Source organism: Rhipicephalus microplus, chromosome 3 (assembly GCF_043290135.1).
Source record: "Rhipicephalus microplus isolate Deutch F79 chromosome 3, USDA_Rmic, whole genome shotgun sequence".
In the NCBI taxonomy this organism is placed as follows: Eukaryota; Metazoa; Arthropoda; class Arachnida; order Ixodida; family Ixodidae; genus Rhipicephalus; species Rhipicephalus microplus.
Window position 1 is genome coordinate 197,224,398 of NC_134702.1, and position 24,149 is coordinate 197,248,546.

Genomic DNA, 24,149 nt, shown 5'->3' on the forward strand with positions numbered 1-24,149 from the left:
AAAGAAACACGGCGATGCTTAGCAGAATCATCCCTGTTGTTAGTGAAACTCGCTCGATTGAACTGGTTCAACCAATCTTCCACATCATCACCTCAAAGTCCGGCGAACGTGGGTGGATCACGCTGGTGCGCAGTGACAATCCCCGATGGATAGGCTGCGGTAGCCGGGGCCGTGAAGGTAGTCACAGGAGCGCCGGTCGGCTAGTCCTGAGGCACGTTACAGAACACCTGGCACACACGACGTTCTGGGTGGAGCTCCACAAGGCAGAGCAAGCTTCGAGTGGACGGAAAATCGCTGAGCACACTCCACCACTTGTGATGCAACGGTGAAGGTAAGCTTTATTAGGCGCAGAAGACGCGATGAAGCGACCGCACCCGAGGCGTAGAACCAAGCGAAGCCAAGTTCCCAGAGGACAATGACCACTTATGATGAATGTGCGTGAATAAAGTAGATGTGCCTGATGAATGCGCACAATAGTAAATAACAGTAATTTATTGCGTGTAGATGGCTATGGTGCTAGTATGCACAGCTACTTATCTGATATCTAGACGAATATCTACCACTGTATCCACAGATGCCATAACGACACCAGTCTCTGACCACCCGCATATGCTGCTGTATAGCAATTATCTTAATATACTCATAAATGATACCATAAGAGTGTTTACGCACCAGAACCACAATATAATTATGAGGCACGCTGCAGTGAAGAGCTCCAAAAATTTTGATAACTTTTGTTTTAGTAAATATTGCCAGCTCACACAAAACGGACTTTGAACACTTAACTTACATCAAAATACGACCGCAACAGCTGGTATAGAAGCGGTGGGCCTCCGGTCAGCCGCTAAGCACTTCAACAGCTGTTTCACCTCAGAGGGCACACAAAAAAATATGCGGGCAACCAAATTTTATCTTAAAAGGGCCACCAATGACGCAATAGTGGGGTTATAGTGGGCAAAATTATGCTGAAAACGAACTAGCCTGGTAAAGGCCTGATGTGCTGCAGCGCCTACGATCGCAATTAGCTTCGCAAAAGTACTGTACCTCAGCTTCATACTTCACCATTGGTAGGTTCGCCACCCGTAGAGAGGCAAGGGTGGTGCATGGTGTTAGAGAAAGCAAACGTTATGTTTACCGTTATCGCGCACAGAAGTTTGTTTCTAAAAACTTACTTATATATAGTTCTTTGCTGCTCCTAAAATTGCTCAGAATCATCAACTGGCTCGATCATTACTGCATTTGTACAGTTTGTGATATTTAGGTAGACATCACACAACTAGACGCAGACAAATGCGCTGCAACTACACTCAGCAAACAGCGTTGTCTATTATACAAATACTAGGTAGTTAACTCATCAGGATTTGCAGTGATCGCTGCCTATCATTCATTGAAGTGGTTTCGACAGTTCAACAAAAATTGTGGTATGGGCCGTTCTCACCTGTCATGTAACCTAGTGCGCCAAGTACAACTATTGGCCACGAGCCATCTGTCCTGTTGACCTGGAAGGTCTCTTGTATAGCGACGAACAGGAACCCAAGGGAACGCCAGCCAGCCAGTGCAAAGAACGATGACAATGCGCACGCAACTGCATTCAAGACAAAACTTGCATTTCAGAGCCATTTGAAGGCATGGATTTTTTCGAATACCTATCAGTGGGAACTTATCAAGGAGCGACGATGAGAAATTTTATGCTTTTCTTACCGAAGCCACTCTGCTATTCATGCTTTATAAACGCAAGAGGATATGTCTAACAGTGCGAACTGCCTAAAAGGCTCAAACGCTACGAGAAACAGCACTTCATCAAATAGAGAACAACGGTGAGCAAGATACAGATTAACTTTCAGCTGTGGCCTCTTGCTCTATACATATGCTATGACGGTCCCAATAAAAGACTGATGTCTCTTCTTAAGATTTCGTTTGAAAAGAGAAAATTTTCAGCTGCTGTGCTTTTCTCATATGAGCCAGAAATACGTACCATTCCAACCAAACAAATCATTATCACCACTTTGTCGCTTCTAGAATACTGTCCTCACGGGATATAGTGGCTATTAATGTACCCTTGGTTTGAGTTACCAAATACCAAACCTGTCCACACCTGTTGCCTCGACAAATTCAAGCTGGAAACAGTTCGAACTCAGGTTATGTCAAATAAATGTAGTAAATTTTTTATGTCAATTTCGCGTAGACAAATGTTACACGGTAAACAGTTTGTTACCACAAAAAAAGGCGCAAAGGACAGGGCTATCCGTACGTCGTCGAGTACATAACAGTGAGGCTTTTTGTTAGTTTTTAGTATTTTTGAATGTCTTTTTACTCTTTTCTTGCTTGCATTTTTCAGTGCTGTCATAGCAATGTGCGTGTGTTGCTAATTTTTGGTGGAACGGGGGGGCATGCATTCGTTTATTATTTTTTCGTACCAAGAGCCTCATACACGAAGAAAACAATGAGGCCAGACATTAAAAACAACGGTACAACATTTTACAACGCATTATCTTAACAGCGGCTCAACATGCTGAAAATGTCACTCTTATGCAGAACCACTTAGCAAAAGAATGACCAGTAATCTCCCCAGCTCCCCATGCCAGGCAGTTGAGTTTGTTTGCATGGCTTATCGTGTATAAATATAACAACGTGAATGCCCGCACTTCGTTTAAGTGCACGTAGACGTTGTCCTCCAGTCAAGGCCCCTTTGTAGTGCTGGCAGTCTCAGTCCACAGGTCGCTCACACGTGGACGTAAAAACGAGCCAGATAAAACGCACTATTCAAGGTGATAACAAAGTCACAGTTTCGCCGAAATGGTGAAGCAGTCAATGTGATAGGAAAAAAACTAGTCTGTCACACGAAAAACTGCTAGCCGCTCAATACCTGCAGCGTGCTGCTTAAGTGATAAGGACGCACAAAAAGATACACACACACTGGACGAGCGTAAATGGTCACAGAACACTTCTAGCTCACTGATCGAACACAAAGAAGGACTCTCAAGAACAACTAGCAAGTATACATAGGATGAGTGCTAAATAAAAAACAACTGCCTCAGTTGCTACAGTGTGCTTGAGCAGTGCGCCACAACCCAATCGTCGTACATGTTGTTTTTATCTTGTAAAGAGAGGCGCGTGAAGTGGCCCATCCATGACTCCTGCCACGCAGTAGCGTTCAATCCGTTGTTTACCCAGCGGCTATGTCTCGAGTGGGAACAGAAATAGGCCACTTTTTTAGGGGCGAAGCTCCTTAATGCGTAGGTCTGTCCGTCCCTTTTATCCCTTTTATGTATAGATGTGGGAGCACATAGCCACTCTAGAGTGGGTATGTGCCACCGGTGGCTTCAAACCGGTGGCGCATACCATCAAAATATGAATATACGCCACTAAAATATGTTTAAAAACGCCACTGTAGTGCAGAAGTCCGGAAATTGCGATCCGCTGTGGTGCTCTAACATGCACCTAAATGTACTAGGCCCATGGACCTTAAGCATTTCAGTCTCCATCTAAAATGCGGCGGACGCGGCCCGTACTTAATTATGGGACCAGCGAACCAGCTGATAGGCATACTTACTACACCACCACGGCAAGTAAATAGCGCACTTTAGAATTTTTATTACTTTATATAAATAATAAGGCATTTCTTCTGAATATAGAGTCGAGTTTAATCCTAAATACTGATGGAGCATTTGACTCTGAGAACAGGAAGCTTAAATTGGTGTTCCCAAATCTTTAGTTTAGGAATTCCTTCTGTTGCTGTCGGCATGTGTTTGTTTGTCACTCTTGTTTCGTGAGACTTGCCTGTCAGCCCTTTGGTGTGGTACCATAGAAAAACTTAAATTCACCCCCCCCCCCTCTCTCGCCTCCTTACAATATTTGCCACCCTTATCTCACTGCATGGGCTTTTTTTTCGCTCGTTACTGGTGCAATAACCGAACAAAGTGTTTCATCTTCGTTGCATAACGTTCCCATAACTTGACAGCGCTGTAATACAAAGCATAAAACTTACCGGCCACAAGCCAACTATGAACGCTGTCGGGACCTTGCTTTTGAAGTCGAGGGCAGCAGTTCCAGACATACCACGTCCTACGCCCAGGCATGGTTGTCGCCGAAGGTGGAATGCTGCCATCAATTGAAAGAAAGTGGTAAGAGTATGTGAACTTTGTAACAACATTTCACACTACTACTATATGTACCAAAATGGAGACTGGCTTGCGAGTAATGAAAAAAAGGTCACCCTTTGTCTTGTCGCTCTCTCTAACTGCGCTTAGCTAGTGATCATCCTGGTCAGATCTAACCTCTTTCCGGAAGAATGCCATAACTATCGATAGCGCTATTGCGACTTAGAGCAGTGACATCATTACAAGAAGAACAAAACGAACAGTACGACTACATATTCTAGAATAAAAAAATGCAGTTCGATGTTTATGTGTTACATACAGATCATTACTGTAACAGGGACTGCATCTGTTTTAAATGCGTGAAAATACTTTTGTTACTTAAGACACTTTTTGAGCATCTATCTATCTATCTATCTATCTATCTATCTATCTATCTATCTATCTATCTATCTATCTATCTATCTATCTATCTATCTATCTATCTATCTATCTATCTATCTATCTTGTCGCCTACTTCTCAGTGCGCCCATAATCAACCCCTGAACTTGGGGTAAATCAAAACTACTATCGGAGACTAAAATGGTTCGAAGAATACGACTCGCTCAACATGACAAGGATGATGTCACTATCCCTTCGCGTACGTCGTCGAACACCACCCGAAAATTCCAGCATCTCCACGGAATGCATGATGGTGAGGGGGGCGAAATTCGAGGGGTTTTTTGGTGATACCATGAATCCTCCAAGGAGCGCCATCCAGATCCACCCGGTGCTGTTACTGCTCCACCGCCACTTCTTGTTCTCGCATTCTGGGGTCAGCCTCTTGTTGAGGCTGTTTCGCAGCGGATTCCTTGGTGCACACCTTATGGGGATCTTCATCTCGTTGCGCAGGTTTTGTCTTTGGCGCGCACCGTCTCGAGACCACCTGGCACCGCGATGGATTGGCGACAGCCTCTCGACCCATAAAGCATGATCCGACATGTACGAGGACAATCCAGGAGAACGAGAGATAACGGGCGTTCTGGCGCAGCACCGTGGATCCCGCGCAGCAACCAATCGACGAGGATGGATGGATGGATTGATATGACTGTACCCTTTAGATCGGGTGGTGGCTAACGCCACCAAGCCGCAATACTTAGTGAACTAAAAACTAGATTTATTTTTCTCTTCAGATCGTGAGGTTGAGGACTCGCACTTTGTAGTGAAGGGTTTAGTTTTCACTCGTGCCTTGACTTTAGTCACCAATCAGATAACCTCCTTCTAGATAACCCGCTTAAAGTCTATTTTGCCCTCCCTGTCCTTAAACCCAGGTGCTTTGAAAAACTCTGCCCCATCGTTCTGATCGCTGTAAAGCGATCAGAATGAAGCGCTTTACATAACATAATCGAGTCTTCGGCAGTTTCCTCTTCCTCTCCACACGTTCTGCATAGCTTGTCTACTCCTTCGTATTTGGCTCGATGTGTCTTGGTTCGTAATACTCCCATCCTAACCTCAAACAGTAGAGAACTACTCTGAATATTATCATAGATCATTTCCTTGGCAATTTCTTGCTTAAAAGTTCGGTAGATCTCTAGTGTGGACTTTTCAATCATGCCGATTCTCCACATATTGGTCTCAACTTCCTTCATCTTCTTCTTAATCGATACATCTTTTTCGTTTGGTCCCCTGCTCATTTCTAATTATTTACCAGTAAATTTTCTGGTTCGCTTCCTCCATTTTGTATCGACATTCTTCATGCACAAGTAGCTGAATACGTTCCTAGCCTAACGCTCCTTCCTCACTTCTCTCAATCTCTTCTCAAATTTTATCTTGCTGCTAGCTTCCCTGCCCTCAAATGATGTCCATCCCATATCCCCTTGTACTCCCTGGTTTGGTGTATTCCCGTGAGCTCCTTAGGCAAGCCTACCAATTCCACGTTGCCTATTTTCTAATCTTGCTAGAATTTCTGATCTCATGCACAAGACCCCACTGCCGAAAGTCAGACCAGGAAACATGACCCGTTTCCATATTCCTACCACAACCTCATACCTATTGTATTTCCACAATGCCCTGTTTTTCATCACCGCTGCATTCCTATTACCTTTAGTCGTCTTGTATATTTAGTGTTCTTTTAGGTACTCGGCCCCATTATTTATCCATACACCCAGATATTTGTATTTTTTTGTTATCTCTAGCGTGACTTCCTGTATTCTAAGCTCACTACCTTCATTATCAATAAAAATCCTGACTGCTGGTTTTTCCTTACTGAATATTAAATCTAACCTATCTCCCTAATTACCGCAGATGTCCATCAATATCTGCAAATCTTTCTTGTTGTCGGCCATTAGCACTATATCATCTGCGTACATCAATGTTGATAGTGCCTGTTCAATGAGTTTTCCTTGTTTGACGAAAGAGAGGGTGAAGCCCAGTCAACTTCTCTCTAATTTGGCCTCTAATATTTGTAGGTACATCATGAATAACAAGGGTGACAGAGGACACCCCTCCGTAAGCCCATGTTTTACTTCTGTCGGCTTGGATACCTGTATTTCCCACTTTATAACTGCACTGTTACCTTTATAGATATTTCTTAAAAGATTAGCGACTGCATCTTCCCCACCTAGTGTGTTCAGTATTCCCCACAAGTCCTCTTGAACCATGCTATCGTATGCTCCCTTGATATCCAAAAATGCTTGCCACAGAGGCCTGTGTTCCTTTCCTGCTATTTCGATGCACTGCGTCCGTGAGAACAGATTGTTTTCCAATCACATGTGTTTCCTAAACCCATTCTGCAGTTCCCCCAGTACCACCTCATCCTTTATCCATGCCTGCTGCCTTTCCTTCATAACCTGCATTGCCAGCCTGTAGACCAATGATGTCACTGTTATAGGATGGTAGTGGTTTATGTCAGCTTTGTAACCCCTCCTTTATAAATCATGCTCATCCTGCTAAGTTTCCATCCATCGGGGACTTCACCATCAATTATTATCTTGCTCACTGCTTCTCTCAAAGCCTGCTTAAACCTCGGACCTAATGTCTTTATCAGCATAACTAGAATGTCATCTGGGCCTGTTGATGTACTACTAGAAAGCCTCTGCTCGGCCCTTTCCCACTCTCGTTGTGAAAATGGAGCCATTGCGCCACTTGATTCATTCTTGTCTATTGTGGTGCGTAAAGCACTTCTTTGTTGAAATTTTTTTGTCACCCTTGTTCTTATACATTCAATAGCTTCGTCCCCTTCTAGCCTAGCACCTTGAACTTTAGCTACAAACCTCTGCTCTGAGTTCGTGTCATTTCTTAGGGAGTTTAGATGGTTCCAAACTTTTGCAGCTGCTTTGACTATTTATGCTTCTCTTTCTTACTCCTCTCCTTTCCGTCTCTTTTCGTTCTATTATTCCCCTTTTCCCCCACCCCAAGTGTAGGGTAGCCAACCGAGCCAAGCTTGGTTAACCTCCCTGCCTTTCCTCTCTATCTCTCTCTCTCTCTCTCTCTTTCATGATCAAAAGGAATGCATCTCTTCTAAAGCTTAGAAAGATTTTCCATTTTCTTTCAACATCATGCGTTGGTTCACCACGCTGCTTAGCATGTCTGTGTTTTCTAGAGGCTCCCTGACGTTTCGCTATGGCTCTTTTAATTTCGCCATCTCACCAACTCTTGTGTTTGTGTCTTCTTTTCCGGGGTGACTTGTCACGTGCCTTAGGAAGCTTCAACTCAAACAGTCTAAATAGAATTGTGTATGTCCACACTTTTTTATTATCCTCAGTGATACTTTCCCAATTTGTTTAGTAGCTATTTATATTTGGCTTTCTGAATGAAAAATTTCCTGTTGTGGCTCATCTTGTCTCCTTCCCACTTTCACTGCTCTTCCAAAACTCAGCTTTATACGTTTGTGATCAATACCCAGACTTCTAGAGCCACTTTCGTCTATGTGCATTCCCCTGAGCTTATGATACATCCTATGTGACATCAGTGCATAATCTATCGTCGACTGCAGCCTTCCTACCTCCCATGTTATTTGCCCCTTCACACTTCTCGAAACTGTTGCAAATGATCAAATCATGTCTTTCACACATATCAAAGATCAGTTTGCCTGTTGGGTGGGTATACCCATCCTTATCTTGTAGGTGCGCATTCATATCTTCTAGTATACTTATCTCGCACTATCCTCCGAACTCCTCAATGCCCTTTTATATACACTCTACCATTGCCTGACTTTCCTCTCTGCCCTTTGCTCCCATCCACAAGTACACCAAACCAAGCAGTGTCATTCGCCCTGCCACTTTCTTTTTTAGCCATAAATGTTCCTTGCACTTCTGCTTGACCCTTTGCCAGTCTGTACTTTAACGAATGAACGCCCCAATACCACTCCTTTTCTGCTGCTTTCTGTTCTATTACAACATTCCCACGCGTAGTCCGGAGTGTTAGGAGGTTGTTTGTTTTATGTCCCTAACATGTGTTTCTACAAAACCGCATACCATCGGCCTCTTCACTTTTAGCTGTTATTCTATCTCTTTCCACTTCAGCCTGTTCCTAACACCCTGCATGTTAATATACCCTATGTCTCAATTGGCTCAGCGCTCGTGGCTACGTCTATTTCTGCCCTGGACTCTACCTATCTTACACACTGGTGCCACTTTGGAATCCTCCCTTTCCATAACAACTGTCAACGAGTCTCCCTGGTTGTTTTTCTTGTTACTAGTTATCCTGCGCCCCGAAGGGCCCGCGTGCCCTCTCAAAAAGCTACTGCGCGTCCTGCAAGTCGCCAATCCACCTCATGACCTAGCCGCTAATCGAAGTGAATTCTGTCTCGTTGAAAACCACGCCACCTATGTACCTCTCTGTTCTTTTCCACCACCTCAATGCCTTTTTCTCGACTCATCCGCTATATCTCTTGGTTTGCGTTGACAACCGCTCTTTGCAGGTTGCCGTAACGCACCGGTAGCTGCGATATCGTACATATCACTACCTGTACCTGAGGAGAAGTGGCGCGCATGCCATCGACCCCTTTCGCCAGTGTGGTCGCTATTCCTGCCGTATCTTCATTTAGAACATCGTTTAAACCGCCTGAAATTATCACGAGGGTTTGTCTATAAGCTGTAGTTTTACGTTTTGCGCTCACTTGCCTTATGACTGCTTCCAGCTTGCGTCTTGGAAACGTCCCAACTGCAACCCTATTGTCAACTCTTACCCTATCTTTGACTCCTTCTGGGCATCGATTTAAATTCGAGTTCCAAGCGATTATCTCATGCTGTGACTTTTCAGCTGCAGCGTCCTGCACCAGGGGATGAACACTTTACAGCCTTTTTAACCATGTCTTTATGACACCAATTGTCCTTAGGAGTTGTCTCACTCGATAATTACAAAACATGATCCCTTCCCTACGAAAAAGGGAAAGTCTAAGCTCTACTACAAAAAGTTGCGTGTTCATTGTACGTGCATCTTCCCCACGGGGTGTCAAAAGAGAAAGAACACAAGAAACAAACACACAAACATGCACAAACCAGTAAATACCTGGTGACTGAGTTCCGGAAAAGCCGTACAATGTAATGAGTGCTACAAAGATTTTAACTGCTGCCTTATCATTTTAAAGGCAAGCTCAAAACATGCAAAACCACTTATCTGCGCAGTTGATCGGGAGCGCTCAAAAAACACGTCCATCCACCGTGCCAGTTCGAACTGAACTCCGAGCAGCGGCAATGAGCAGCGGCAACTTCAAGGCCACCTAGTGTCCTCTCACCCAACTATCATAATGCACACATCTCTATGAGACATTGACATGTACGGAACTAGACGATAAGTGACGCTGAGGACACAGTATGCGTACAGCGCCATATAGCATATCGCCGGCAAACTGCACTTTTTGTGCAACAATATAGAAACGTGACATCAATTGTATGATAAGGGAGACGCTACTGGATACGCGTTACGGACAAGGGTTTTCCCTAGACCATTAGGAGCTTCGCCCCTAAGACAGTGGGACATACTCGGGGGCGGGTGTACGACAGTTATTATCTACCCAGGAACGGTGAGAACACACATGAGTAATTTTAACGCTTGTGCGTGGAAAGCTAACATTGGTGGGGTTGAGCAGACGAATGCAAACGATAAATTATGTTTACCCAGCAGCAACCTAACCTCAGCATTCTGCGTGGAAATAAAGTATTCTCCTTCATAGCCATGCCACTTCTCAGAACTATCTTTCAAATAGACGCTAATGTTAGCGAAACACCAATTGTGGTTACAGTGCTGATATTGAAATGGTTTAAACAATGAACATGTACTTTTACGAGTCAGACATCAAGTCACATTAACACCGGAAGTGTTCAGGTGTCATCTGCCTAAAATTAGCTATGTAGCAGTGTCCAGGGCTGCGATCCTCCTGAGCAGCAGCGCTTCATACCTGATTGCCGATATTGGTGTTTCTAATATCCATATTGATGTTGGCATCGTTACGCAACTGTAAACAACTGCATGGTAAACCAAAACACATGTGGCTGCAACTGGCGTGGTTGCAGCAACATGTGTCTGCTGCAACTGGCGTGGAAATAGAGGGGCTCTAAATGTAGAATGGCGAACACGAGCAGTGGGCTATCGGGGTGAAATGAAAATCAGGGAGTTAAGGCGGAACTGCATACCCGCGTGCTCTATGAGAACATGTGCTGCAGATAGCGAGGATGAAAGAGAAGAAAGAGAGCTCTTTATTGAAAATCAGAGAATTTAGCCGGCGTGTGTGCGTCGCTGACTTGCTACTCTGCGTTGGGAAGACAATTGGGGACTGAAAGGCGAGAAGAAAGAGCAAAAATATTAAAAGTTAAAATGAAAAAAAGTAAATACACAGACTTTTTTTTCTGTGTTGAGCGGGGACTTGTGCTGACAGCATGACTTCAGCTTTCAAAGTGTCCTACAGTTTGTCTAGCTGACCGATATTGTCTAAATACGCGAATAAAGGTTTCATCGCTTGCCTCAGTTGCGTGAAGCTGGGAAAAGGACCCAAGACACTATCAACTGATACAGTTCTTTGGGCTAACAAATGCATGCAGTGTTCATAGAGCGCACGCTTAGCGACAGTGCGTTGGCACATAAATGTTCCCAATATTTTGTTTTCACCTTATTGCAGACTCTAGTGATAGTACGGTATCGGAGACTAAATAAACGGCGTTCATAGTTATCTTGAAAGCTCGCAGCTCTGAAAATTTCATCACGACGGGGCCAAGGTATATAATAAGTTTTTAAAGCAAGCCCTTTCGGTACAGCGTGGATACACCGCAATTGTGGGAGCCATATTAGTTTAGGCATTCCCGTTGGCTACAATTATCTGGCATGTGGCGATGAATCGCTCTCAGCTGAAAGCGCGGTTATTTGTCTCAGCTCATTGCTTTTGATGATAGGGATTGCACATATAGTGTTAGCAATGAATGGGTTAGGCACTGACTAAAAAAACTTAAGCATTTCACCTTAAGCTAAAGGCATATTGAGCGTACATATTCGTACTTGTATTCGACTGGAAGCGTGGGCCCTTTTACTCTCGGTGACGATTGGATGAATAATGTTAAACCAAAATAGGCGTTACTTGACAAGATAAACAAATCAATTGACAATAAATGAAAATAATGACATGACTGCTATAGGTGCCATGACATATGTACCGGTCAAGAAGCTCCAATTGCCTATTGGATAACTTCACTGTGCTTCGTAATATAACTTGCTTGGCCTTGTTGGTTAGTTCTCAATAAAATGTTGTCTAGCAATGAAAATGAGACCATATACTTACGCGTTACTTTTTTTAAATAACTTGGGATATAAGAAAATTCCCATCACACAATAAAAGCGTGTGACTAACATTAATGACTTGTCGCGACAGGAAATTCACTTCATGCATTTTATTTACACGGCAGTATACAGAATCCCGTAATGGTGCACCACTGGCCGTTTCATCAGAATAATGCATACCAATATTGCTTAGCTGATGATTGCCTCCCCCAGGAAAGTCTAAGCATTGCATTGTTTTAGTGGTAATGATGCTTTGGTGATGCTTTCGTCGAGTTCTCCCAAATTAGCCTAATTTGGGTTAATCTGAACTTGCTTAATTTGTCGATAATCGTTCACAAAAGAGGCCAAGCGATCTCAACTTGCTCAAAAGACTTGCTTAAGACTAGGTTACTCCGTCTTATCTTAATCCGGCTTAATTCAAAATTTTTTTCATTGCGTCCATACTGCAGAAACAAACTGACCAAGCCGTCTAAACTTATGCAGAATTGAATTGTTCAAGATAAGACTAATTCACAATTAATGTTAACCTTCATTGGCCTAACGTGGCCATATCCAGGCATTCATTTGGCTAACTAATTACACTTCCTCATAATTCACTTGTTCAGAATTATCTAAATCCAGCTTTATTCACAATCGTGTAATGGTACCTTACTCAGTTATCAAACTGGCTAGGCCATCTTAACTTATTCAGAATTCTCTTGCTCAAGGTTAGCTTGATCAGTGTTACTCTAGATTCGCTTGACGCGGTCATGCTCACGCATCCACTTGGTTAGGTAATCCCAACTAACACAGACATTACCTGCTCGGAATTAACCTAATACAGCTTCATTCGGGCCGGTTGAATATGGTCATACGCAGTAATCCAGCTGTCTAGGCAACCTCAACTTACTCAAATGGACTTCTTCAACAAAGCTCAGTCGGGATTAGCTTAATCCGGTAAATGATCATTTAAACGGCTAGGCATTTGAAACTACAGTATATTCTGAGATTAGCGTAATCCAGATTAGCTCCATTCGGATTATCTGCATCAGACCTGTTAAGCATTATTTGAGTAATACTGCAAGACGAGCTAGTTGGTAAGAATGACGTAACTAATTTTTAGCGCGGACTGACACACGGACAAAGAGAGCGAACAACACCTGCGCGGGTACTGTTCGCTCTCTTTGTACTGGTGTCGGTGTGTGCTAAAAACAAATTACGCTGCATTACCGCATTTCATTCAATTCTATCTTACTTCATAGTTAGGCTCTACGCCATTTTGTCTTGTCCGAATTAGTTTAATTTGTCATATCTACTCTAATTCAACCGTATTTGGTTTATTTTAGTATCGATGAGTATGCAACAGGACCGTCTAGTGCTGAATGTCATGTTCATTACAATTAGTCTGATATTTACTGGCCCAAGTATGCTTTCTTTAAGCTTATAAGTTCGCTTAGTTAAGTGGCTTCCTTGACATTGAATACTAATTATAAATTATTCAGAATTGATCAGTATAAAATGGTATTGATTGGCTTGATTACGCCTAATAAGCCCTACCTTTGAGTAATTTCTGCTCAATAGTCTTATTTAGTTCTACATTGTCTCAAGTGAGCCCAGACTGGCTTAGATGAATTTCGGCTCACTCCTCACGACTTGTGAAAAGTTTGACAGTTGCGGGAGTAACATATAAGAAAGTTTATCACACCCTTGGTTTATGGTAGCACTTACAGATTGATGGTATGCAAGCATACGTATTAAATTTGCGCGTAAGTTCGTTCAACAGCATGTTCACGGCCAGAGGCCAAATCGTCACTTCCTACGGCAAGTCAACAATATCGCTCACACTTCTCGGTGCTCTCTGTCGCATACTAATCATCATGTTTTACTTCCGCCTCCCTTTTTTCCTTCGCTCGCTGTTACACAAAAGCCCAAAACATTCTCGGGCGTTGTGACTGTCAACGCCGCGGCACACAGTAGTCTGTCATAGGGGTCAATGTACTCATCTACAAATCTAAAAAACCAACGCTTTTAGCGCCATTCTCGCACTCTAGCCTTTGCATCCCGCCTGACACTTCAGAACCAACATGGACCATTGGAAAGAAAAGTCAGTGCGTTGTGGCTAAAAAGGTTTTTCCACCCTGGAAGCGAAGCGCGTGCATCGAGGCACCTTGGTGTCGCACCGTTTGACCACAACCAGAGCGCTTCGTTCTATTGTTGGAGCACTGTACAGCGTGCTTGATGCGCAGCAGCGACAAGTCCAGCTGCCACGCACAGATCGAATCTCGTAGGCAACAGACACGGTAGAGAACAGCCTTTTGAATCTCGTTACTGCCTGTATAGTATTTAACAAGATCCTGCTCAGTAACATGAGAACTAGGGACGCTGTTTACGCTGGTAAAAAAGTTCTCATGAACTTGAACTATTCATGGACTTTTAATATTTACTTTCATCGGGGTCTTTTGCACAGAATCTGATTATGTGACGTCTACGAAAAACTCGTAGCTCTGGTGCCAGCAACAAAACGGTGCTTTCTTTCTTTTTAGCGTCAGTAATATTCATACGAAAGTTTTTTGGAAATTTCAGTCTAACAACTTGCCTTCATGGCCACGTATCCAAGAGAAAATTTTGCGACATTGTAGTAAATAACACGGTCACCAGTTCATTGCAGCACCTGCTAAAACATCTAAAGCCGACAATGCTTATTCTACACAGTTCTGATCTTGAAACAAATCTTTCCCTTAACAAATTAATTCTCTCAAATCATACAGACATTTTTGTTGCAATATCATTCGCTCATACATCAAATTTGCTGACTCTAGATACTATGAGGATACAGTTCGCTGAAAATCGGTATGAGTTTCTGGCGGTACGTTGTCCATTTGTTGAAATCCATCATTTGTACTTTTAAAGGACCACTCACCAGACCCCATACCGAATTTTAGTTAGACAGTGGAAGTTGTTGGGTGTCCGATGAGCAACGTTTTGCCACAAACATTTTTAGATGCGGAGCATCTAATACTCGAGGCTTGTAGTGCGGCGCCGTCCGCAAGCTTCCTCCTCCTTCTTCCACCATCTGTGCATCCCTTCCTCCTCTACACACCGCGCGCGCTTCACTCCTCCACCATCTGTGCTCCCTTACTCCTCTACACACCGCGTGCGCTTCTCCTGTTAACGAACATTCGCTAGCTGTATAATGTAGCGCGCATGCGCCGTCACGCTTCGAGAACATCGGCAGCTGACGCGCGCGCATGCGCCGTTGCGCTTCTCCCCCTTCTCGAACATTCGACAGCTGACGCGCGCATGCACCGTCACCCACCATCTGTGCCGCGCGCGCTTCTCCCCTTCGAGAACATTCTACAATTCTCCTGATTCTCCAGTGGACGCGCATGCGCCGTCGGGCTTCGAGAACATTCAACAGCTGACAGTGCATGCGCCGTCGCACTGTATATATACTCAAGGTCGGCGCTCGCTCGCTCAGTTGCCGCTCGTCGGTTGGTTTGTACGGCGCGTCGACGTCCAAGGTCGCGGTGAAATGAATTCCAACGAATCCACAAACACAATGATCGACGTCCCTTCGACCAGCGCCGCCCTTTCGCATACGTGTGTACGTGTTCATTAACACCCCCTCCTACAACCACGTTAACCAATTTAGCCATCGACCCAAGTAAGTCGCAATTTAACACCCCATTTCACAACCACGCTAACCAATTTAGCCATCGACCGAAGTAAGTCGCACTTTAACACCCCGTTAACCAATTATATGCTCCGCATCCTCCTCAGTGTTCCCCCGAGGGAAGCTGCGGGCAATTTTTGAATCGGTTCATTATGAGCGGAGAAAACAGGTTTTTTGATGTGGCGCAAAACGAGGGTGAGAAAAGGCGTGCTAGAAACCCTCGCCGCTCTTCCACGTATCCTTCACAAGCCAAATCTCTTCCCCAACCTCTCCAGCATCCGACCAAGAGGTGACGCACGCATGACGTGCCCGAACAAGCCCAGCCCCCGTGCACGCCAGCGGCATTGCTTTGTTGGACAGCGTTATTTTGTGGTCTTTTGCATGTTTCTGCGGGATTGTTTGGAAACGCTGGCTTCGACGTGGTAGAGTAGATGAGCACAATGAGTGTCGAACGCGTAGGAGCGTTTCTCGGCGGTCATCTGCTTAATGCGCTCACCGCGGGGACACGAACGCATGCGAAACGCTGGCACATTAGCCCCGCATCTCGTAGCATTTCACGTGGAAAAAATGTGAGAAAAACGCGCACAATAGTTTATTGCGTTTCACTATACTTTTCAAGTTTTATTCATCTCTTAAAGCAACAAGTACATAAACTACGTATGTTGTGTTAAATAACTTTTGCCATGTCACGTGGTATACTGTTGACGACGTCAGAGCAGAGTCGTCTACGTGGAGGACCAACTTCACCGCATTGCCGTGTACGTAGGGCCATTCTTACGCCCACGTCATACACTCAATCTCTAGGCGTGCGCCGATAGAGTGGAGAGAGAGCAGCTTTCATCTTGAAATTTGACCGATTTTCGCGGCGCGTAGCGTTGCAAATTTTGACGGACGTGATTATGAACGCCTCGTCTACGCATTGCGCTTGTCAGCTCGAAATTGTCAAACCTGGTGAGCATGGATGCAGAGGTATCCTAAACATTTCATTTTTTGTGTATTACCATCCAAATAAATGAATTTGTAGTTGCCGCCAATCTGGATGTCACTTTGCTTCTTACTACAACAGCATAATCTTGCATTAACAACCTTGAATCCACAAAAATCGGCGTTTCCGGAATCGTTTCCAAAAGCAGAATTAAACTTACTAGGTTGTGTATTATTGTAACATAAAAAGCATTCAGGTGATTTCAATAGGCTTTGGTTAACAATAATACACAGTCTAACTAGAAGAGTGAAACAATGATTGCGATAGCAATCAGTCTCTAATGTCAGATGAAAGACGGTTGGCAGCTAATTAGTTTAGATTCAGTCTTCCATAACTCTAAGAAACACTAGTGTAAGAGATTTCGGCCGCTTCTGGAACACTTTCCGCATTGCCTCTTCGGGATCAGAGCACGCCACGCAGAAAAGTATACGCATAGACGTGCACAGGATAAATAAACCTTCGACGAACCTTTACCAACCCGCTTCAAGGTAGCCAAGGTTCATCATACCCCTCCCACTTCCTATTGGAGCTAAGTATAGGCTCACTTTGTGGCCTTCATTTGATAGGTAATTCGTGCGGGACCGCCTCCCCATTCCACCATGTGCGCATGCCTATTGGTATACGAGCCGCTCGCTGACGTCTGCCAAGATATCGAAGTAGCGAGCGTGCCATCTATGGCGACCGCATCCGTAAAATATTAGTGCACCAATCCTGCTCAAGGACTCCACCTCCCCCACCTCTTTTATGCTAATTAAATGCAGGAAGGGCATTTCCTCTCTGCTTGAACACTCCACTACTGGTCTAACAGACAGGGGAATTTAATCGCATGTGCCCTCTGAGCAACGAATATTGGCTGCATTGTTAGACCTACTGTATACGCGTTCGTCCTCTGTGCTCATGCGTTGTTATTTGTGAGTAGAACGTGCAATGCACTGGGGGATCATATAAACTTGGAATGTATGTGGGAAATAACGGCGACAAGGAAAACCCTTTAAGACAGTCCGTATAATTGGTACTGCAATGAAAAACGTTTCTGCTAATTCAGCCTCTTTGAGTGCTTGCATGACGCCATAAAAGAAAGGTTCAGTTGCAAGAGAAAATCCCCCTGTGCAACGCCCAATAAACCCTTGAAGTTACAGCAACGAAACATTGAGCACAAGTTCTATTTTACGTAATCAATGACGTTTTAAGAGAATACGAAATGTAAGCTATTGTAAAGTCGGTGCTTTTTCTACCACCACGGACGACTGAGCACGTATCACCATATCGCCACACTAGCAGTATATAAGTACACTGGTTCCAGTGGAACTGCTTAAAGCAAGGGTCTGTGTGCCAAATTTATAATCCTATTATTTCGAGGACAAATTCTGGGTCAAAAGATAACAATGGAGATTTAAGTATTTCGTGACTCAAAAAACAATGCATTACCAACGCAGCACGCTGCGTAGTTCACATAAAGGTGGTGGTGGCAATATCTCTGCATTATCATTCATAAATGAGGCGCTGTGTACTGATGTCGAATGTTATCAAAAATATTTTCGTTACACCCAATACCATTGCTTCCTCATCAAAATTTTCAAGCTCGAGTACATACTGCTTGTTTTCGCAAGTATTTTCAGAAACAGCACTGCTGTAATTGTACAAGGTAGATTGGTATTTCATGTTTATCAATAGTTTAGAAGTATGCGTTTGTTCACTTCCATGTTATATTCCGTCAAATGCTCATTACTGATGGGTAGGCAACACATACCTCGTGATTGGTGGGGCTCTTTTTTGACCAAGACCTTGCCCCGATTAATCCACCCAGATTACCATGGCGGCAGAAGAGCAGCCCAAGCTAAAGCATTACATGAACGCTGTAGTACTACAGAGGAAGCCTACTTCATACATGCTGGGGGCCCCACGCGAGAAATTTGTATAATAGCAGTAGTTCACCAAAGCAGTTGATGGCCTATCACTAAAACACTCTGGTGAGTCCGTTATGAATGGGGGAGGGGATAAATTGAGTGGAGAGTCAGGGAGGTTGGCTGCCCTACCCTAGGTTTGGGAGAAAAGGGATTAATCAAAAGGAAAGAGATACCGAGGAAAGAAAATAGTAAAAAAAGACATGAACAAATTGTCAGCTAGGACTACACAGCATGGCCTCACGCTGTTCTTTCACAAGCGCTTGTGAAGTCCGGTGGTCCCAAAGAAGCACAAGAGGGCCGTCGTGGCTTTGCGCGTATGCGAGGCCGTTGATCAAGCAGCTACACATTCTATAGTGAAATACGTACGCACAGGTGCTAAGGTCACATGAGAAAAGTTATTTTACTTCGAGCTCACGCCATTCTAAGGCTTGCAGTAACGCGAGCCTCAAGAAAGCCGCTCATCCGGGTGCCACGTCATCAGGCAGTAGCCGAAAACGAGTTATCGCACAACTCGGCCCCAGCATTTCTTCTCCGAGTTTAGTTTACCGACACCTAAGAATACGGAGTTCAATGGCCAATACCATGTACCACAGGTGCAGATATACTGTTGCTGTATCGCTTTAACAGGAAAACTTTGTGGTTTTCTGCTACAATTTTACTAAAGTCAAGGAAACCCATCTGCGTCGGCTCCAAACCATGTCATACAACTGCCGGGCTTTGATGACAAAATAGGCCCGCAACAATTAGCGCAATGTGTAACTTCTGTGACAGCCGCACCGACTTGTTTCTCCGGCCAGTCTAACAATATAGCACGACGCAAACTAGGCAGCAAAGGTGGGAGGGGTGCGAAGGGTCTTTGTTCAGCCCGGCTCTCCAGGATAATCGGGGCCTCGTGGAGTGGGCGCGAGTTGCAGCTCAGTTCAACGGAGTGCCAGATAAGGGACCCACCCAGTACTCCCTATAGATCTAAGTGCAGTTTAAAATTTTCTACAGAAAACTTTTCAGTCATTCGTTCCAAGTTTTACTTTCTCTTTGATTGCCATGCCTCCCTGCTGATTTAAAAATCAAACTTGTACCTTGACACAAACGAACAATAAAATTTTGTTTTTCTTGTGGAAAAATAAGACACAAAAACAGCGGCGTATTGAGAGCTTGCTATGACAGCGTCTTTTTTTTAGACATACTGCAGTCCGAAGACCAAGCAGGTGGGCAGGGGTTAATTACATAGAAAGCATCAATCCGCATGGTAAATTGGTACACAATTCTGAAAACAGTCCAACAAGTGTGAAAAAAATAATAGCAGTACACAAAGAAACATAGCGGCACAGTGAATGTTTAAAATATTGCAGAAAGTACACGCGTTTCAAAATCCGACACATCACGCGCCGAAAACACATCAGCAGGCAATCTATTCCACTGCTCAATTGTGCGGGGAAAGAAGGAGTGCTTAAAAAGATTAGTGCGTGCAAAAATTGGAGTTAGATTGTGCTCATGGGTGCTTCGAGTTGAACGAGATAAGCGGGGCTGAATATAAAGTCCTGGATTAATATTGAATTGTTGGGAATTAAGCAAAAACAGAAATCTTAGACGCGCAACCTGCCTCCTGTGTTCCAGGGTCATTATATTGTTGTTTTCCATGAGAAGCGATGGAGAAGCTCGGCTATGATAGCTGTTAAAGATGAACCGGACTGCCTTTCTTTGCACCATTTCTAATTTGTGAATGTCTCTTTTAAGGAATGGGTCCCATGCTGCGCTTGCGTACTGGAGTTGCGGCCTAACAACGGAATTATAAGCTAGCAATTTACCACGTGGAGGAGCGGCTTTTAGTTTGTGCCTGAGGAACCCGAGTTTTCTGGAGGCCGATGCGCAAATTTTGTTAATGTGACTGGACCAAGTTAGTCGGCTTGTTATAGTAACTCCTAGATATTTATATTCGTCTACTTGTTTCAGCGTGTGGTTATTGAGCCTGTAGGAAGACGTGAATGCATTTTTTTGTTAGTTACCTGGAGCAATACAGATTTGTCACAGTTCAGTTCCATGGACCATTTTTCACACCATTCAGAGACAGCATCAAGGTTACATTGCAGGTTAATTTGGTCACTTGAGGATGAAATTCGTTTAAAGACTACACAGTCGTCCGCAAACAACTTTAAACCAATTGACGATGCGTCGATAACGTCAGAAATATCATTGATATAAATTAAAAAGAGTACGGGTCCCAGCACGCTGCCCTGAGAAACACCGGAAGTTACAGGGAGAGTATCGGGAAAACAGCTACTGATTTTAACAAACTACTTGCGGTCAGGCAGATAGCACTGGATCTATTTTATGAGTGTTATTGGTAAGCCAATTTTTTGAAGCTTTAGGATTAGTTTACTGTGAGGAACGCGGTCGAATGCTTTGCTGAAATCTAAAAAAATGACGTCGATTTGTTCAGCCTTATCGAGTGAAGATGCAAGTTCATGAATAGTGGTTACTAACTGGATAAGCGTAGATAAGCGTCTTCTGAACCCGTGCTGACAAGGCGTGAGAATATTGTCGGCTTCTAAAAACGAGACAATAAAATCTGATACTACATGTTCGAAGAGTTTACAGATGCTAGAAGTCAGGGAGATAGGGCGGTAATTGTTTGCAAAGAGGCGGTCCCTTTTTTTGAGGATTGGTACGACACAGCTATGCGCCAGTCGTCAGGAATTTCGGTACAGTCAAAAGATAACCTAAAAAGGTGAGTAAGAATATGCCCTAGCGGCTCAGCGTATCGGTGCAAGAAGGCATTGGGTTTGTTGTCGGGGCCAACGGAAGATCTAATTTTTAGGTTGAGTAACATGTTAATAACACCCTCAACGATTATAAGTTCTGAGGACAGATTTGGGAGAGGCATGTTGTACGGAGTACTATCTTGGATTGGAGAGAAAACGGAGTGAAAATATTGGTTAAAATGGTTAGCGATAGCGACCGAGTCACCGGTAACAGAACCGCTAATTGATATCTGTTGGACGTCTTTAGGACGATGACCTAAGTAACGCCAGATTTTTTCTGGACAGTTTATTTATAAAACTTGGAAGGGTTTGCGAGAAATATTTAGCCTTTGCATCAGAAAGCTTAGAGGCAAGAAGAGTTTTCAATGCGGTTAACTTGCTGGGAGGGGAGTGGCGCCGTTTGGCACGCTTAAGCCTGCGATGAAGGTATGATTTCTCTTGATATCCATGGGTTGTTTTTGTTAGTACGGACACTCCTGGTAGGAATATATCTGTCAATGCAAAAGTGAACGGTAGACTTCAGGGTATTTCACAATGTTTCAACGGAACTGGGCAGGTTATCACAAAGATTCCAAAGTGTGTCTGAGATTGATTGATCATCGGCATTAGAATAATTTTTCACTACCTTATTGACTTGTTTTCGGCGTTTCTTAACGCCCCCTAAACGAAAGGACAAGACACTCATGTGGTCAAAGATACCACCATTGATAGAGACACTATATTCAGGTGTGCTTGAATTAACAAAAACAAGGTCTAATATTGAACGGGCATTTCCGGCAACTCTTGTGTACTCGAGAACTGTCTGAACTAAGTCACACATGAGCATAACATCAAGAAGAGGGTTAGTAACATCACCAAGCAATGATTGCGTGTCAAGCCAATTAATTTGGGGAAGATTAAAGTCACCAGATAGAATGAGCCGGTTGTCTTTATACATACACAATTCATCGTGAAGTACTTGCAAATAGCTGGACGGAGCATTTGGAGGCCTATACACCGCACATATCGTGAAATTATGACCCCAACAGTTTACATTCAAAAATAGGCTCTCGTGGTCTGGTATCTCCGGTAAGATAACACGCGGAATGGAACTTTTTAAGACAATAGCTTCACCACCCCCACGATAAGGGTGGTCGCGGCGTATGATTTGATAGGATGCAGGAACTACAATAGAATCGGGGATGTCATTATGCAACCATGTTTCTGTTATAACTGTTATGTGTGGGTTATGTTCTAAAAGCAAATATTCAAGTTTATCAGTTTTTTTGACAAGGCTTTGAGCGTTTAGGTTTAATATTCTTAGTTCCTTGTCGGCGCTCCTTAATTCCCGTCAATCTGCCGTGGAGCCGTTTGACGCATTTCGTGCCGCTGCTGCAGTTGCCGCTGCTGCAGTTTCTGGTGAACGCTGGCTTTTCTGTGCTGATGAGGCAGGCTGTGAGGGCAGCAGAACTCTATGATTCCTTTCGTTGTCCCAGATGTACACTATTTCATCGATTTTAAGCTTATTGTGAACTAGCAGGACGCGTTTTTTACTATCACGCTCGGGTTTCGCGCTTTCCCAGAGAAGCTTGCGTTTGTGCAAAGTGCTTTGGCTGTAATCATTCTGTACAAAAATATTCGTTCCCTTCAGTTTATGTGCATTTTTCAACACAGCCTGCTGTTCTACAAAATCCAGAAAGTAGGCAATAACTGGTCTCTGACTTTCTTTTCGCCCAAGGCGCTGGATGCGAGCAATTGATTTGCACTCAACGCCGAGTTTTTTTTTTAAACATTGCTTATAACCTTTGTTTTCAGTGACTCTTCCTCTTCACAAGCTGATTCCGTGATGCCATGTACAACAAGGTTGGACCGTCGGCTGCGGTCCTTCAAGTCTACTAGCTTGCTGTTCTGCCACGCCATCATGGTCTGTAGAGAAGCAGTCGAAGTTTCGAGAGATGTAACGGCAGGTGCCTTCAAGTTAAGTTCCTGTAAGATCTTGTTTATAGACTGAATTTGCGAGCCGTAATCCCGCAATACTCGTTCAGTGTCGTTGAGACGCGTTTTCATTTCCGAGAGTTCATCCCGTATCGTAGCGTGACCACACAAGAGTTTTTCACACATTTCCTCAACAGTTGGACCAGGATTTTCCTCGATGTCACCGCAAAGCAACAATTTGCATACAGCATAACAATCATAACATATACAAGCAAGTGTGCGTGGGCAGGGCGCAACCAAAAAGAAAATTTCACTTTTCGTTCTGATGTTACAGTTGGAATAACTAACCTGTGCAGTGAAGAAGAATTTCGTGGTAAGCGACATGGTCCCAGCCGTTTCGCCGTGCCCACTGCCGAAGAAGCACTGGAGCGAGTCCTTTATAGGGTTGACGATTGGTGACGTCACTAACATGCGCAGACCATGCAGAGGGGTGGTGGTGAACTTGTCGGGGAACGAAAGCGGTGCAGGCGGACACGTGTCGAAGGAGGCGTTGATAGCTGCTGGTCCTCAGCACGCATCGCTTACGGTTGATGATCCAGCGATCACTGTCAGGAGGACCTGTGCAGTGAAGAAGAATTTCGTGGTAAGCGACATGGTCCCAGCCGTTTCGCCGTGCCCACTGCCGAAGAAGCACTGGAGCGAGTCCTTTATAGGGTTGACGATTGGTGACGTCACTAACATGCGCAGACGATCCAGAGGGGTGGTGGTGAACTTGTCGGGGAACGATAGCGGTGCAGACGGACACGTGTCGAAGGAGGCGTTGATAGCTGCTGGTCCTCGGCACGCATCGCTTACGGTTGATGATCCGGCGATCACTGTCAGGAGGACCTGTGCAGTGAAGAAGAATTTCGTGGTAAGCGACAGGGTCCCAGCCGTTTCGCCGTGCCCACACAATGATGAACTCTGATGAACTGAACTCGGTGAATCGAGCAGTCTAATAAATATATACTCTTTTCTCAAGGAACACCCACGCACAAGAAAAAGTTTTATTTATTTTATTTATTTGCAAATACTACTGTCACATGC

At 44.2% G+C, this 24,149-nt stretch overlaps 1 protein-coding gene across 1 annotated transcript in view; it reads right to left on the reverse strand.

Annotated features, from left to right (window-relative positions):
- The window catches only part of LOC119159862 (monocarboxylate transporter 12), a 57,780-nt gene that overhangs the window by 14,684 nt on the left and 18,947 nt on the right, over positions 1–24,149 (reverse strand). The window contains exons 2-3 of the mRNA XM_075888582.1: positions 3,989–4,101; positions 1,439–1,585 (exon numbers count right to left, since the gene is read on the reverse strand). Of these exons, the coding sequence (XP_075744697.1) occupies positions 1,439–1,585; positions 3,989–4,101 (260 nt within the window). The remainder of the gene's footprint in view (positions 1–1,438; positions 1,586–3,988; positions 4,102–24,149) is intronic.